This window comes from Furipterus horrens, unplaced genomic scaffold, assembly GCF_987537825.1.
Source record: "Furipterus horrens unplaced genomic scaffold, mFurHor1.1.pri manual_scaffold_10, whole genome shotgun sequence".
Lineage (NCBI taxonomy): Eukaryota > Metazoa > Chordata > Mammalia > Chiroptera > Furipteridae > Furipterus > Furipterus horrens.
Window position 1 is genome coordinate 82647938 of NW_028327180.1, and position 17472 is coordinate 82665409.

The 17472-nt window shown below is 55.1% G+C and overlaps 1 protein-coding gene across 1 annotated transcript in view; it reads right to left on the reverse strand.

The window, feature by feature from the left end:
* Window positions 1-16258, reverse strand: part of PDGFRB (platelet derived growth factor receptor beta) — a 35799-nt gene extending 19541 nt beyond the window's left edge. Inside the window, exons 1-2 of the mRNA XM_090288400.1 lie at window positions 16202-16258; window positions 778-823 (exon numbers count right to left, since the gene is read on the reverse strand). Of these exons, the coding sequence (XP_090144526.1) occupies window positions 778-817 (40 nt within the window). The 5' untranslated portion in view covers window positions 818-823; window positions 16202-16258. The remainder of the gene's footprint in view (window positions 1-777; window positions 824-16201) is intronic.
* Window positions 16259-17472: the final 1214 nt, after the last annotated feature.

Consider the following 17472-nt stretch of genomic DNA (forward strand, 5'->3'; position numbering starts at 1 on the left):
CCAGCTGCCCAGGTTCTGCCCAAAGCCCAGAAGTGGCCCTATTTGGGGAGGGTGGGGCAAGGTAGCTCAGATTAGGGCAGACTAGGGCAGGAGAGATGCTGAGGCCCCTGGGGACTCAAGGGGACTTGGGTTGGGGGGTTGTCAGCTGATTGGGTCCACTTCCCCTGGGGAAGGATTCTGTAAGCCACGCCCCCCTCAACTTGTAGGTGTTCAACCAAGACAATCAGTCATCCGCAGGTAAGCTATTGCCTAGTCATCAATTGCCAATGACCATTGATTGCCTGGTCAGCTGCCCTGGAGAGCAGAGTACAAGTACCAGGCAGGAGTGAAGGGAGGGTGTGCTGAGAGAAGCCCAGCTAGGACTTTGGAGTTCACAGCCAATGAGGGTCCAGACAGGGGTGGGAAGTCCCAGACCGGAAGCAGACCAGCCAGACTGATACCAGCCAGTGCTGAGAAGAGAGGGGAGGCTGGAATGACTCTTAATGAGTAGGTAGGGACCACTGGTGAGGGGGCACGGGGTGCAAAAGGCCAAGCAAAGGATATGAGCTGATGGCTCTGGGCAAGCAGGGAGTCCACTGAGGTTTGTGAGCTAATGGGTGAGCAGTGGAAGGTGGTCTTCACTGAGACCCATTGCAAAGGCAGGAAATTGGGGCTCAGGAGCCATAGCAGTGCCCCTGGATTCCCAGGCCCTGGTGCTAGCATGCACCACCCCTGCCAGCTCCAGGGTCCTGCATAGTGGCTCCCGGGGCCCCCTACCCATGCCCCCAGTTCACCTACCTTTGAGGACAGGGGCTGGCATGGCACTCAGAAGCAGCATGGTGTCCTGCAGAGTTAAACAGGGGATAATCAGGGCCCAGGGTGGGCAGAGGCAGTGCCAGGGTCCATCTTTGCACTTGGGTCCTGCAGAGTAAGCCCCAGCCCAGGCCACCCAGGCTTTGTGTCCATGGGGCTGAAGTCAAAGGCTACCCGTGTCCCATAGCCAAGAGGGCCCTCATGCCCACAGGTCCCCTTCCGCTGCACTAGGCTCAGCCTCCAGGAGCATGGACCCTTCTTTGGCTCTGCCTCTACCTCTCCAGTGACCCTGGCTGAGCCCCGCCTCTCTCTGGACCTTCGTTTGTCTGTATGTACAGTGAAACAGGGAACTTGGGCAGGGATGGTGTCCAGGGGCCCGCCATTTCTAAGAGCCTGTCCTCCGGGTGACAGTTCCAATACCAGGCTCTTATCTGCCAGGACAAATATTTGGGGAAGTGTGATGAAAGGCCTGGAGGAGAAGGAGGGGGTAAGCCAGACCCGGAGAACTCCCACAGCTCTGCAAGCACAACAGGAAGGAGAGGTGGCTGTGGGAAGGGAAGCGGGGGAGTCAGGGTTGTGGAATGTGGGGGGGGCACCCCCATGCCTGGCCCCCTCCACTCAGTCCTGAGCTGCACAGGGAGGCCCAGGGGAGAGGGGCTGGGGGCTGGGCTCCGGGGAGGCTCCACAGCACAGCAAGCTTTGGAAGGTCCGTGGAGACTACTGAATCGGGCCCCCCAGCCTATCCTACTGTCTAAATGGGGAAACTGAGGCTCTGAGAGGAAAAGAAGTTAGCCCGAGGTTGCACAACAAAGCTGGTCTGGGAGAGAGAGAGAGCTGGACTGGTAGAGGTAGAGAGACAGGGACCCAGAGATGGAGAGACAGGATACACAGCAATGAGATGGAAGGGGACAAGCAAGGGCACTCACTGGAAGAGACTGAATTGGGTGAGTCTTTGTCCTATCCCTGCCTGTGGCCGCCCCATCCAAGGATCCCAAATAACCATCAACAGCCAGGCTTGCAAGGTCTGCCCTGTGGCGTGGACGAGAGGGAGACCAGAAGTGGATGGGAGTCACAGAGCAAGAAACGTGGGCAGGAACCATGTGACTAGGCAACAAGGAGCCTCTCGGTGCTGTGGGTCTGCTGACTTCGCTGAGTGACTGCCCAGGCTGGCCGGCTCCTCAGGCCACTCCCAAGTTACCCCCAATGCACCCCAACATCACCTCTTTTAGTTTCCAGTCCGAGGCTGGGGTCCTGGTCTGAGCCATGCTTATCTGTGTGGCCTCAGTCTCCAGCTCTCAAAATGGGATGATGCTGAATGTACCACTCACAGTGCTGCTTTTGCACATGGGTGGGACAGACGTAAGGCTCCTGGCCTGTGGACCGCCAGTTTCAGCTCTGCCCAGCACCCCAATAAGCTCTCTGAGTGAATCTGCTCTTTGCCTTCTCCCCATCCTTTCAGACCAGCCTGCGTGAGGGTCCCTTCATTTTCTCCCCTTTCCCAATGGCTCCAGACTCAAAGTCCAGTTCTTCTGCTGTGCCCCCTTCCCTCTCCCATCCCCCCGCTTCAGCTCCTCCAGCTGGATACCAGGCAGCCTCCAACAGGAGGGAGCAGTCCCATGGCGGAGCCAGCAGCCCCCACAGAGGCCCATCTGCCCCTTGGTGGGTGCCCCTCTGACTCGCCCCTTCCTGCCAGAGATCTCAGCCAAAGAAAATCATTAGCAACCAAGGCTGGGGGAGGGGGTCATTTCAGCCTCCCTGCCCCTCCCCGCTCAGCCTCCCAGGCTGGCCACACTGTTTATTATTCTAAAGGAGGAATTCAGTCGGCTGGCCTGGAGATGGGAGGTCACTGCAATGGGGGCTGGCCTGGCTCTGGAAGGCTGGGCTGTGTGGGCTGGGCCCCCTGGGCAAGAGCAACCCCTGACCCTGGCTCCTCTCCTCCTGGGCCTGTGACTAAGGGCCACTTAGAGTCTCTGAGACTCAGCTGGGAGGGATCTTCTTGAACAAGCAGCAGAGGCCCAGAGATGGACAGAGTCATGGCCCAGTCACAGAGCAAAGAGAAAGAAGACTTGGGCTATAGGAAGAGGATAGTAGGCTGGTCAAAGGAGATCAGCGAAAGTATAGACACCTTACAGTGAGTGTAGGTGTCCCAGGGATCTTAGACTGGCTTCTCTCTTTATGGAAAGGGCATTTTGTGGCTCTGGTTACAAGGGGCCTCAGACCCACCATGAGACAGGGCAAGTTTCGAGCTCTCTCTAGGACCGTTTCTCCCTCCATACAGGGAGAGGTTTGGATGGGTCATTTCAAAGAGCCATCCCTGTGCTAAAACGGCCAGCAGAAGGAGGGGGCTGCATTCCTGAGGCTGGAGTCATGTGAGACTTCATAACCCATCTCAGTTCATGGATTGAATTTCCTTGACTGTTTGGTCACGGACCTGCTGTGTGAAGTTTGATGAGTTGTTTCCCTCTCTGGGCTTTAGTTTTTCAGGTGACTTTCAGACAAATAAACTGGCGATATGGAAATCTAGGAGATGGCCAAGGGGAGGGTGGCATGGACAGCAGGCCACAGGACTGGGAAGGACCTGAGTGTGGACTGAGGCACCTGGACATGACCTCCCGGGCCATCTCGGATGAGTCCCTGACCGCCCCCCAGCTGTCCAGCCAATGCCTTGTGGACCTCTTTGGGCTTCCCAGAGGCTGCCATGGATCCAGCCAACCCCAGAGAGGCCCAGACAACTGGTTTGGGGGTGGTGGGCTTAAGTCCCTTCTGCAGGGGGAGGGCTGTGCTCCAGGGAGGAGCCACCTGGGACAAGGTAGGTGTCACAGTCAGGGGACAGACGCACCCCTGCCTGCCATACTCTCCTGCCCAGGGAGGCCCCTGAAACAGAGAGAGGAAGGGGGACTCTCAAGGAACCTCTCTGTACCCACGAGGAGAATGCTATGTGCCAGGAAGCCCTCAAGATTCCTTCTATATCAGGCAGGTCGGGAGACAGAGGTCCAAAGATGGGGTAATGTCCTAGCTCCTCATGTGAATCAGAGGAACCCCCTTGGGGGAGCAGATTGAGGACCCCAAGTCCAAAGAAGCAAGCATGCCTGAGGAGCCCTTCTCAGAGCCCCAGCCTTCTCTCCTTCCTGTACATACGAGTCTCCGCTCCTTTCCCACCGCCTTAATCTAAATAAATCCAGTCCATCTTGGCCACATCCGCCAGCAGCAGCTTCCCTCCCTCGGGGTCCTGAGGCTCCCACGACACAGGCAGGCCGGGGAGGGGGGCCTGCAAGGCTGCCAGTGGGGGAGGCCGGCACACCGTGAGCACGTGCACGCAGGCAGACTCCTGCCTACACACTCGTTCACACGGTCCTCGGGAGCACATCCGTGTGCCGCAGGCCATGTGTGCGTGCAGCCCGCAGGCAGGAAGTCACTCAACATGTGCACGCCCACACAAAACACACATGCACGCAGCTCCCACTGTGCCCAGCACAGCACAGACTGCTGCTGCCTGTGCGCTCTCCCAATGCCCACATGAGGTGCACATGTGTGTGACGCATCACATGTGTACCCAGGACAAACAACCTGTGCACATACAACGCACACACAGAGTGTGTGTACCGGGGACTCCAAATTTCCTGAATATGCATCCATATGCCTGCACAGACAGGCCACAAAGCTGGCGTGTTGTGCCTTTGCTGCGCCAGGTGTTGTTCTAAGCACTTGACATGCATTGACTCACTTGCTCCTCAGCCAACTCTATGAGATTGGTACAATGATCATTCCCATTTTAGGTGGGGAAACTGAGGCAGAGCGCACTTAAGGTACTTGCCTAGGAACAGAGGGCAGAGATGAAGCCGAGGGGGAGGGCTCCGTCTCCTCTTCTGTTTACTTGGTTCGAGTAGGGAGAGGGTGGGGAAACTGATGGAAACAGACAGGTTGAGGTTTATTTAGCCAAGAATGACAGGACCTGTGGATTAGATGTTGGGGGGCTGAAGAGAGAGGTATCATACACGAGCCAGCCCCTATTTCTGTCTTGGCGTGTGTATGCGGGGGAGGAGGCAATGCCATTTTCTGAGATGAAAGTGAAGCGGAGGAGCAGGATTAAGAGTTACCACTGAGCTGGTTGAGGATATGGAGGGGCTGTGGGCACCCGAGGGGACAGAGGGACGCTCAGTCTGGTGGCAGGGACAGGCTGGGCAGAAATAGCATTGTGATGGGGATGGGAGGGAGCCTGCTTCCAGGAGTAGCGGGTGCTTGGACCGGGCAGTCTCAGTCTCGGGCCAGGGATGCTCTGAATAAATAAGATGCCAGAGGGAGGAGGAGGCCTGGCCACGGGGTCTTGGGGTTAGTCTTGGAATGTCAGAGTTCGCAGCCCTCAGGGATCATCTGCTTGATCCAACCCGCTTCCTCGGCCCCATTGTACAGATGAGGAGACTGAGCCTAAGAGAAGGACAGGGAGGGTCCCGGTGTTTTGACTGGGCTCCGGTGGCCAGTGGGGAGCTGAAGCTCACCTGACTGGGCACCCTCACCTCCAGCCCTGCCTCAGGTGTGAATGGGGCTCAAGGCTCTGGCGTTCAGATGACAGCTGCTGTCCCTCCCTCCTCACCGCACCCCTACCCCTTGCCCTGTTACACATAGACCTTTATGTCAAAGTCTCTTTCCCTGCACTGTCCCAGCCAAGCAGGGATTGGAGACCAGGTGTCAGAGGAGTGACTTGTTAAGTTGCTGGCAGAAATGGGAGAGAGCCCGGTCTTCTACCAGCAGGCTAGTCCTCTCTGCTCCACACCAGGGGCACTTCACAGCCTCTAGGACAAACTTCAAGGGACAGTTCCCTGGCTGGGAACAAGGGGATGTGGGTTTTAGTATCTGCTCTGTCACCTACCTGTAGTGCAGTCCTGCCCTTCTCTGAGCCTCAGTTTCCCCATGTGTACACAGGATGGGCAGGGCTGTCCTGGGAGCACTTCCAGGGCTGACATGTTGTGGCTCTTGGGACCCTGCTCTGGAGGCAGCTGTGCTGAGTTGCAATGCTGGGGTGGGGGGTGGGGTGCCGGGGACGGACCCTAGCCGGGATGTCATGACTCAGCTCACAGAGGCAGCCAGCTCCAGGCCTGGGAGTGTGTGGAGGCAAGAGGCATCTGGAGCCAGAGATTGAGTTCTCCCGGCAGCAGCTGGGGGAGTTTGAGAGTGATGGTGGCAGAGGCTGGACGTGGCAGAGAGTGTGGCCCATGTGGCTTCACCCCAAATGGGCTGAGATATAGGTGTGATCTTGCAGCATGGGAGCCAGACTGGAGAGCAGGGTCCTTTGAGTGAGGAGACAGTTACGGGTGGAAGGTAGAAACTTGGGAAGGGCAGCTCCCAATCCTATGTCCCCTTCTGTCTGTCGGGGAAGGCTCAGCATTCCACCCCCACACAATGACTCTCCCCACCAGCCTCAGGATCACACCGAGGCAAGAGACAGAGAGCATCTGGGCCCAAATCACACACTGATGCAGCTTGACCACCCAGGCCTGACACTCCACCGTGCTTCTACACCCACAGGACCTTCATGTTTTTCAGGTACTTTCGAGGTCCCCCAAACAAAACAGCAGCCGTTGGCTGAGCTGGGGCCTGGCACGGGCTCTGGCTGTTCTGGGGGTCCAAGAGGGTAGAAAAAGAGCCAGTGTCATGGACCATCATTCTGATCCCCTACTCCTGCCCACTCCAGCACAAACGCGGTGGCCTCTGCTGCCCGCCCGCACCCCTCCCATCTCCTTGCCTCCAGTGTGTCCCTTCCTCCCTCTCCTCACACTGCAACCTTTCTGAAATGCCTGTCTGACCATGTCCTTCCCTGGCACCTCTGTGGCTCTCCATCACCTCTAGGTACAGTAGTTCTCCCTTATTGACAGTTTTGCTTTCTGCCGTCTGTTACCCACAGTTCAAAATTATTAAATGAAAAATTCCAAAAGTGAGAAATTCATAAGTTTTAAATCGCACATTGTTGCAAGTAGCGTGATGAAACCTCACTCTGTCCCCCTCCATCACCCCCAGGACATGAATCATCCCTTTTCCAGCGTATGTATATATTCCCTGCCTGTTGGGCACTTAGTAGCCATCCCATTGATCATCAGATCAGTTATCAGAGAGAGAGACCACATTCACATACCTTTTCTTGCAGTATATTATTATAATTGTTCTATTTTATTTTTAGTTACTGTTACTCTCTTACTGTGCCAAGTTGATAAATTACTTTTTCATAGGAACACATGTATAGGGGAAAACGCAGCGTATATATAGGATTCAGTACAATCTGGGGTTTCAGACGTGAACTTGAGGGCTTAGAATGTATTGTGACCCATGTGGATAAGGGGGCACGACTGTAGAGGCCAGCTTCTTAGCCCAGCCTTTAAGGACCTTCATGCCCTGGCCCTGCAGAGAGCTGATCAGGACATAGGGAGGGAGGTTGCTGCCCTCCCAGCTCCCTAGAGCCTGCGTGAGGTCCCCACACTGGTTACTCACTCTCGGCTCCTCTCCCCAGGAGGCCTCCCCAGGGACACAATGGAAAGAAATGACCTATTTTCGGGAAGTTCAAAATAAAACGAAACATCTGTCTGGATCGGAGCCAGGCTGATAAAGAACGGACTGATCCCCCTAGCCTGAGCCCCCCCTCCTGCCAAACACCCCCTCAACCGCCAGAGTGTGAGCACTTAGGGGTAGGGGAGCGGTGCAGGCCCCGCTTCTTGGAACAGTTCGTGGGAAAGCACTCAGTGTGTGCCTCACGCCGCTGGTGACCCAGAGGAGGGGGCCTGGGTTCCCACACAGGCTGGGAACTGGCCCCAAAAGAAGGTCAGTGAGGAAGGGAAGCCAGCTGCGTGCCCCTGTCCACCTGCCTGCAGAGCGAACACTTCCTGTCGCTGGATTTCCCGCTCATCCTCACGGCCACCCTGCAGGCCACAGAGCCTGGCTCTGCCCGGGCCCAGGGGATCCCTGGGTCAAAGTTCTCTGGATCCCATCTGTACCCCCAATAACCCCTTCAAAAAAGAACAAGGACTTAGAAGACCTTGACAATAACCACAAGAATAATAATAGCTACCTCTGATTTAGTTCCTATCACCCACTGCCTAGGCTAAGTCCTTTATGGGAATGATCACAGAGTAATCCATGAGATTTCTCCATTTTACAGATGAGGGAAGTGAGGCACACAGAGGTTAAGGCATTTGCCCAAGGTCGTGGAGCTGGCCTATGGTAAAGCCAGTGCTCAATCCTGGGCAGACTGATCCCAGACAGGGCACACAGGCTGAACGCCCAGGTGACAGCCTAAGGCAGGAGGCAAAGACGACTGGCACATAGTACGAGCTCAGTATACAAATCAGCAACCTTGTTCTTTCACCTTCTGTTTTCTGACCTTTCTTTTCAGTCTTTGCTCTCCTTTTAGGTGGATAAAGCTAAAGCTGGGGGACAAGAGGGGAGAGAGCCATGCCATCTTTCAGAGAGCCCTACAATCTTAGGGTTGGGAGGGGCCACAAACACTCCTTATTCACATCTCCCCCACCCTCTCCGCAAACAAAGGGGTAAGTTGTCCAGCCAACACTCGCATACCTCCCTGTGACAAGGATCACACCACCTCACCTGAGACCCATTCCATTCTTGGCTAGCTCGGGATCCTCAACTGTTAGGCTGTTGAAAAATTTCACTGCATTGAGTGCAATCTGTCTCACTGTATCCTCTGCTTATTGGTCCTGCTTCTCTCCACTAACTGCCCCACCAGCCTAGGCCATCTTTCTCCTTATTCACTGTCTTGATGCCCCACAATCTGAAAACAAACAAAAGCCCCTAAGAACTTGAGACTAGGCACTCTGCTAAATGAGATGGCCTGGGGATTTTGTTTTATCTTCACAACAATTCTGTGAGGTGCATACCATCATTATTTTCATTTCAGGGAGGAGGAAACTCATTCTCAGAGAGGCTTGCTAACTTGCCCAAGGTTACACAGCCCATAAGCAGTGGAGCTGGGATGCAGACTCAGGCCTGTCTAACTCCAAACCTGTATTCTTAGACTGCTTATCTCTTGCCCAGAAGCAGATCTGTTCACAGAGAAACACTCCCACATGGGTTCACCCTAATCCAGGTTCTCAGGGATGGAAGGAGCCTGAGAGGTCAGGGTCTTGTCCCTCCTCTCACTGAGGTGCACGGTGACCAAGTGAGTTGTTCCAGCTCATTCAGGAATTGAAAGTCAAGTTAGGGATAGAACTCAGACCCTTGCTGCAACTTCCCTGCAGAGCCTATGGGCCAGCATGAAGGCTGAGGAGAGGAGTCCTTCCTGAGGACAGCCTGGGTCTGGCGGGGTCAGTGCTCAGACCAGGGCTCTGGCCTGCTCTGGGGCCTGTCCTCTGAGATGGAGCATCCAGACGGTCAGGCTAGAGGTGTGGCCAGTTCTGCCATAGGCCCTCTGTGCTCAGGGTCTAGGCCTGCCCCTGCCAGGGCCCCAGCACCCCCTACCCCTGTTCACAGAAGGCCTAGACCTCGCTCTGCAGCTAGAGTTCCAGGCCTCTGCCATCCCTCAGCTGCCCTGACTCACCCCCCGCCCCCCAGAGCCTCATCTCCGGCGGTGCCATGGCAACAGAGAGCGCCAGGCCCTGGCGGCCAAAGGAGCCCCTGAGAGGGGTCCCAGGCTGAGGCTGGGGAGGGGGCGGGGGTGCGGCAGGCACAGACAAGCAAACCTTCTGTTCCCCGGGCTGCTGCCAGCCCCAGATCAGCCCTGGGCCGAGGTGGGGGCCGCAAATAGAATGGGTTCTCAGAGCCAAGTGGGCAGGGGCAGGCAAGCCCCAGGCCATTGGTACTGACCCACCAGCATGCAGCCTTCCCCCACCAGCCCAGAACCCACAGAGGGGGCCGGGGTAGCTAACTATTAATTGGTGCCAATTATGGAGCATTGAGATTCCCCTCAGAGCCCTCCTGGGCAGCAGAGCCGGAGGGGGGGAAAACTCACACGTTTCATTTCCCTTTCACTGTCTCTGCATCTGCTCCTGCACCCAGTTCTTCAGTCATTCACCCCCCAAGTCTCTCATTTATTATTACTCAGCCTCTCTGTGCCTCGGTTTTTCTGATCTGTAAGTGGGGGCTTGTGGAGGCCTCGAATGAGTTAATACAAGTAAAGTGCTTGGAGCAGGGCCTGGCACACAGCCCTCTGCAAAGTCAGTGGTCACGTTATTATAATTCTTTATTTGCTCATGGGAGAGCAAGTCACTCACTCACTCATTCACTTGGCATTGAGTGCACAGCCGAGACAGTGCTAGCAAGACTTGTCAGCAAAGGGATCCATGTGATAAATGAGATGGCAGGAAAGCCCCTCCCCAGAAGGGCTCCCCAGGAAGGGGTGCTGCATTACTGGTGTTGTCAGCAGGCTCAGCTGGGGTGGAGGCAGGGTGTCTCCTCCTAGGTAATGGGGGATTCAGAGGCCTGCCCAGGACCAGAACCCAAGTTTAATGACCCCCAGTCCACTGTCTGTCAACAAGCTCTTTCCGGTACCTTCGCCTTAGTCCCTTAATTTAATTTCCCACAAATGAGGAAACCTACCTCACAATTTTGAGGGATGTCTCCAAGTTCCTAAGAAGGGATTAGGCTCATAGAAGGTGCTCAATAGATGCTTACACAGCATGAGAGATCTATTGGCTATGTAGGGTCAGCTCTTCTGGTCCTCAGGCCTGGGGCCTCAACTGCCCCCTGACAACTCAGAACCCACTAGGCTGGGGAAGTGGGATGGGCAGCCAATGGTGACTCTTCCCTCCCAGGGAGGTGATGGGACAGGCTGGTGAGGGGGCAGAATAGACAAATAGAAGCCTAATGCCAGCATGCGGTGCCCGATGCCACCCAGGACCCTGAAAGTGCAGGGGGTCCCAGCCAGGTCAGGGCAGCAGTCCCCCCTTAAAGCCACTTAATCCGGGGCCAAGTGCCAGCCCAACTCCCTCATAACTGTGCAACCTCTGAATTCAACTTCCCTGAGCCCCAATTTCCTGGAAAATGGCATAAGGAACTTTCTTTTTTATTCCTTTCCGATTCATAACAGGTGCTCAGTGGATGGCGACTGTTATGATTATGATTGTCCCAATGGAGATGGGGTGGCCTTGAGTTAGGCCTTCAGGTTTAGGTTCTTTGGCAGATACTGCCAGGGAAGGGTGTTCCACACGGACTCTGTGCAAGCCATTCGGGAAGTGGGAGATCTCAAGACATCTAGGAGAAATGGCAAAGAGATCTGTCAGGCTAGAAGTTGGGACTCTTCAGCAAAGACGTAGGTGATAGGCAGGGAAGGAGGGCAGAGGTCACGTCAGGAAAGACTTGGGGTGCCAGGTCAGGATTTGGGCTTTGCCCTGGCAGCATGAGGAAGCCAATTTTCAGGGCACTGATTGTGAGGGTGGGGGCTCGCTGCTGGCTGGGCAGCCGTAACAGTGCAACTTCGGGCGCTGCGGGTGGGGGCTTCCACTACAGAGAGTGGCAGGAGCAGGTCGGAGTTTGTGGGAGGGCTGGATTCACATGGGGACAGCAGAGGCAGTGGGACCAAGTTTGGGGATGAAGCCATCTCGGACCCAGGCTGAACTCCTTGGTGGGACCAGCTACGTAATCTGTGCGAAATGAAAATGCAGGGCCCCTTGTGAAAAATCACTAAGGATTTCAAGTGCAGGGCGCTTCTCGGCATGGAGACCTACGTAACTCCACAGGTTAAATGCTCAGGAAGTCACCCCTTCTCCCTGGACCAAAGGGGAGACCATCTGTTCATCAGTTCTTCCGTCCATCCACCTATCTATTCATCCATCGCTCTGTGCCTGCCAGGGGCTCCCAGGGGCTGGATGGAACTTCTAGTGTCACTGTGCTGCTCCCTTGCCTCCCCCGCACCCCGTTTTACGTAAAAGGAAATTATGGCCAGAACCACGAAGTGATGTGACCAAAGGCTCTGTGGTTCACAGAACTACCCAGGGAGTTCCCACCACTGGTCAGGATGGTGTAGCTGCTCTTCAACCCTAACTATGCCCTGTGGCCTCACCCCAGGGGAAGCTGAAGCCTGAGCCCTGGACAACAGAGAAAAGGCCAGGCCTGCAGGCTGGGTCCTGGACTCAGTGCAATAGCTGAGCCCTGTGTAACCGGAGGGACATCCTCCCCATCTCTGGGCCTCGGGTTCCCACCCATCCAATAAAGAAGTTGAACCAGATGGCCCAAAAAGTCCTTCTCATTTCTGACCTTCAGGAACTGTCTGACCCCCTGGCCCTGCTGCCCCCACCTCCCAAGGGACAACCCTTTCCATCACAGGGCGGAGAAGCTGGTACCTCTTGCAGATGAAAGGTTTCAGGCACCTGAGACATCAAATAGCTCTGATCTGACATGAGGGGAAGAGAAGGTATTAATGCAGCTAAAGCAATACACTTTGATTTTCAAACACCTGCACTAGACTGGGGGTGGGGTGCCCAGAAAGCATCTGGGAAGAGGGGTGGTCCTGGGGTCTGGGCCTGAGGGTTCGGGAAGCCCTTTTCCCTGGGGGCTTTGGGCCTAAAGTGTTAGGAGGGACCCAAGTGGACTTTCTACATTGGAATCAACAAGTATGTCAGTTCTACACGCCCTCCCACCAGAGGAGGGTCTCTGCATCTCTTCCCTTGCCTCTGAACCCCATTGTTCATCCATCTAGTATGGGCCAAAGCCTTGCTTCCTCTTGAAATCAGAGCATATGAGGTTCAAAAAAAAAAAGAAAGAAAGAAAAGAAAAATCAGCACTGGGAGGGATGTAAAGGGGTGCACACCCCCACACACACCCTAACAGGTTCACCTCCCACCCCTCCTTCCTCAGTATCCCAGGAAAACGGACACATGGGCTCTCTGTGAACACATTCTCGGTGCCCCCTGAGAAACAGTGCATTAACAGGCAGCTCTTAAATGTCAGAAAGTTCTTCCTGGTTATTGCAGGTAATAGTTTTCCATTAATGGTCATCGATCCTGACCGCTTTCTGTAACGTATAGACGAGGGGTAAGAAAAAAAATAAACCCTTCCACCATGAAGTTAAATATGCATGATCCCTAAGTACACAACAGGGCTTGTGCGGTTGCCAATCTGGGCTGGCAGGGCCTGGAATCCTGGAATTGTTCTAGGGCTGGAAGGAGCTCAGAGATCATCTCGTTCAACCTCCTTGTTTTACTGATGGGAAAACAGGGCCAGAGAGGGACTGACTCACCCTCAGGCACACAGGATGGGTTCCATGGTCTCATGACCACCTCTGGAACTCTGAGGGGCCCCACAGCTGAGGCACATTCTCAGAGTTTATGCTAGATTCCCAGGGGGGCCCCACCCAGCCTCTCACCAAGGCACTGGAGTCAGAAACACCCAGGTGCAAGCCCCAGCTTCACAACTTCCTAGCTGTGGGACTTTGGGCAACCGACTTCACCTCTCTGGCCATTTCCTCATCTGTAAAACAGAAAGAGTTTATATCTACTCCTGGAGGTTGATGCGATGATTAAATTAGTTCAGCAAATATTTAAGCACTTACTGAATGCCAGGCCTGTTCTAAGCACTGAGGAATACAGCAGTGAACTTGGCGGTAATGGATGTAAAGCACAATGGAAGTGCTCAGAAAGGGCTTGTCCCTGTTATATCATCCTGTGCACACTGCCTTCCAACTGAGGTGCTAGAGCTCTCACCCTGGGGAGGCTCCTGGGGTGGGGGTGGGGTGGGGGATGGGGGACTACGGAAAACAGTAGAGGATGATCTCTTCCCATTCCAAGGATCCACTGACCCCAGGGTTCTGAACCATGTGCCAAAATATGGGGTAGGCAGGGGTTGGATTTCAGAGATGTCTGTGGACCCACTTATTCCTTCCTCCCTCCTCAGCACACTCAGCAGCTGAGTCAAGAAGAATTCCCAGAGTTCCCCCCTTCAGCTCAAAGGCAGCTGGTCTCAGAGCCAGACTGTTCCTGGAAGGTGGAAGTGAGCCTTTAGAATACCCTTGGTGGCCAGGTCCCTTCCATGGGCACAGTCCTTTGCAGATTACAGACCAGATTCACGGCCAAGTTGTTCTGTGCAGGAGGCAGGAGAGCAGCGGCCTTCTCTTAGCCAATGTCATTAGGTCTAGCCCAGGAAGTGCAGGGACCATGCTAAGTATTTTACCTACACTGTTAGTTCATGGAGCCCACATACTGCCCTGCTCTTCACAGGGTTGGGGACTAACATCGGAGAGGCAGGGGACTGATGCCAGAGAGGCAGAGCACTGGCCCAGGGTCACACAGTCAGCCAAAAGACGATCAGGGTTAGTTCATGGTCAACTGAAGCCCGAACCTGGCGTTGTTTAACTGTGATGCTCATGGCCTTTCAGGTGCAGATGCAGCCCAGACAGAAGGCGTGACGGCCCGAGGTTGGCCACACAATGGATCTGAGTGGAGCCAGGGCAAGCGCCAGGTCTCCTGACTCTGAATACATGGTGCTTTCCACTGTCCCACATCTGTGGGCAATTACAAGTCTCAGCTCTTCTTCCCACAGAGAAGGGAGGGCTGCCTGAGTTCTGCGGAAAGGAGGGTGTTGACCAGATGGCCCTCATTCAGGACCAAGCCCGGGCTGGGCGAACCTGGGAGCAGGTCAGGTCTGACGCTAAACTTTCTGCTGCGGGAGGCACTGGAGCCAGGAGAGGCTCTGTGGGAGAATGGAGAATCTCTCCCCTCCAACTGGGGCTCCCTGTTTGGATTCAGAGAAACTGTGGCCTAAATACCAACTCTACTGTGTGACCCTGGGAAAGACACTTAGCTTCATTAAGCCTTGGTTCCCTTGTCTGCAAAGCAGAGGGAACAATACTGATTCCAAAGACCTGGCATGGGGTCAGCACTCAATGACAGTGACCAACATGATCTTCCTGTCCCTGAGTGTTGTAGGCTCACAGTCCTCTAGCTTGGAGGCAGAAGGGGACTGTGTGACTTCAGAAGATCCAGCTAGAGGTCTCTGTGATCTTTGGGGTCACAGATGTGGGCAGGGTCACTCTTCCCTGTTTGACAGAAAAACACAGTCTGGAGGGTACCTGAGGCCTGGGTTCTGGTCTTATACCTGAGAACAGAAGGTCTTCAGCCAGTCACTTCTCCCTTTCACCAGCACATTTTCTCAGCCCCATTCCTGGTAGGGGGACATTGGGGACAGAATACAAGATGGGGAAGCCCAGGGTCTGAAGACTCTCTGATGTGCAAACAGAACCCCAACAGGAAGAAAGAGCCAAGCAACAAAGCACAGTGAGAAAGGCATGGTGCGCAACTGCGAGACTGGAAGAACCTGAGGAGGCTGCCTGGAGGAGGTGGAGTGGGAAGGGATCCTTGATGGGAAAATGCAGGGCATGTCTATAGGCACGAGTGTGTCAGTTCCTTCTGGGAATCCTGGGATTTGACTAGAAGGAACAGGAACACAAGGACCAAGTTCAGAGTGATGGGGCAGGGAGCTGTGTGGTACAGTTTTGTTGCTGCTATGAGCCTCAGTTTCCCCACATGTAAGGCAGGAGTAAAATCAGCCCTGCCTGTGGAGTTCCTGGTTTGTATTACATGAGATCACATGTATACAGCACTCCACACAGTCCTGGCATGCAGTAAGTGTCAATCTGTGGCAGCAAGGTTAGGAGTTTGGGCTTTCTACAGGCATCTTTCTACACAGGACAGTCACAGTAGGTATTGTGGGGACAGTCACAGCAGATATTGTGATCCAATTCATGTTTTAGGATAGACTGGAGAAGGGGCGGAAGGAAGGAGACAGCCAGGAGGCCTGAGCAGCTGCCTGGGACCAGGGGAAAGGGCCCAGCAGTCGACCCCCTTTGGGGCCCCCAGATCTGAAGGCCGGATCCTAGCACCCCAGCCCCAGCTGTGTGAACATGGCCTGCCAAGCCCCAGCCCCCTCCCTTCGAACTTTCCCAGCCACTGGGGGTTTGGAAGGACATCTTAGGAATCTGGAAAATTTGCAAATCCATTTAAAACCCCAGAGGTTGCCTGGCTGCCGACTGGCCTAAAGCCAGACAGATTCTTAGGGATGAGGCTTGGCCCCAGGGACAGGGATATGGCTCTTAGGTCCCCTGTCCCCTGCTAGGTCCCCTTTCCATGTGCCCTGTTTGCCATTTCCCAATTTCTTTCTCATTCCCCTCTCTGCGCTCTCCACCCCCGACAGGCACTGCTGTGCTTTGGAGGCTCCCACTGGGCATCGCACCGAGAAACTTCTGGTTTGTGTGAAGAGGGCAGGGGGCAGCGGCATTGAGGAGGCCTGGGTCACTCTCCCCAGAAGCAGCCTAAACAGCAGAGAGTTCCTCCAGCCCTGATGTTACCCACAGTCTCCGGTCTCCTCCCATCTGCTTTTGTTAAAAATATTTTCCATTTTTTTGACCTACTCAAGAAGGCACAGGCTGGGGTAAGGGGACAGGACAAAGAGTTGGGGTCCCCCCTCTACGAGCACTTACCTTGCTGCTGATGCCTTCTGGTATGGGCAAGATCCTGGGCTCTGAGCTGTCACCCCTTCCAGGAAGTCCTCCTCGCTGCCCTCTCCTGTTATCAGAAAGTCTTTGATGGCCAGAAATGGGGCAGCAGCTGGGTAGGAGGGCAGAAAGGACAGTTGTAGGTTCCCGGAGCCTCAGGAGCAGGGAGGGAGTGGGGGGCTGCAGGGGTGAGGGGTGGCCTCAAGCCCAAAGCATCCTTGGGGAGGAGCAGTGTAGCCAGGAGGGGCCGCCCTGGGTCTGGCCGTCTGTGTCGCTCCACACAGGCTGCTGCCCAGCGGCAGCGCTGGTCAGAGGGGCCCAGCTCTCTCCCTGTTGTCCTCCTCTTCTGTTCCAAGTTGCTCACAGAGCGATCCTGGGTCCCAGACGGGGCGGGCAGAGACTGCAAGCTGTTGGCAGCCCCCAGAGCTCACACCACTGTGGGCTTCCCTGCCCCCCCCCCAACTTTGGGGGAAAGGCTGCAGGGCGGTCTCTGATTGGCCCAGAAGGAGAAGGGGGGGGGATGGTGGAGCCAGGAGGGTGGACGCGTGCGTCTGTTTTCAATTTTAGTTTTTTCCCTCCTCTCTTTCTTTTCCCCCAAGTTTCTTGTTTTTCTTCCTCTTTTCCCTCTGCTTGCTCCCTCCCGTTGCCTGCTCTCTCAGGATGTGAGGGGATGTTTAGAAATTCCACAGCCCACGCCAGCCGCTGAGTCACTTTATTAAAGAGTGCCCCAGCCCCACTCGCCCAATGCCTGTCTCGAGTGGCAGCCTCCCCTTGCCACAGCACCTGGGGGCGGGTCCCTTCTCCGTGCCTCAGTTTTCCCATCTATAAAGAGAGCTCTGATAACTTACACACGGTTGATTCGGTCACCATTCATTCATTGAACAGGCATGTTGAGCACCTACTATGTGCCAGACACTGTGCTGGGGGTTGGGGATGCAGCAGTCAGTGGGACGTAGTCAGTGGGGCACAGTCCTTGACCTCAGGGTGCCCAGGCTGGTGGGAGAGAGACTACACAGGCAGGGCAGGGGGCTGGGAATGCAGTTAGAGGAGCAGCTGACCAAGGTGGGAGGGAAAAAGAGAGAGGGCTTCGGAGACTCGGAGACTTGGAAAAGATGGAAGGACCTTCCAAGACTGTCAGTCACTTCTCAAAAGAAGAAACCAAGGCCCAGGGTCAATGGGCACAGAGAGGGAAAAAGACTTGTCTGAGGTCAGATTTCCAGACATATTCCTTTCTATTAAATTAAAGCCCCTGGAAT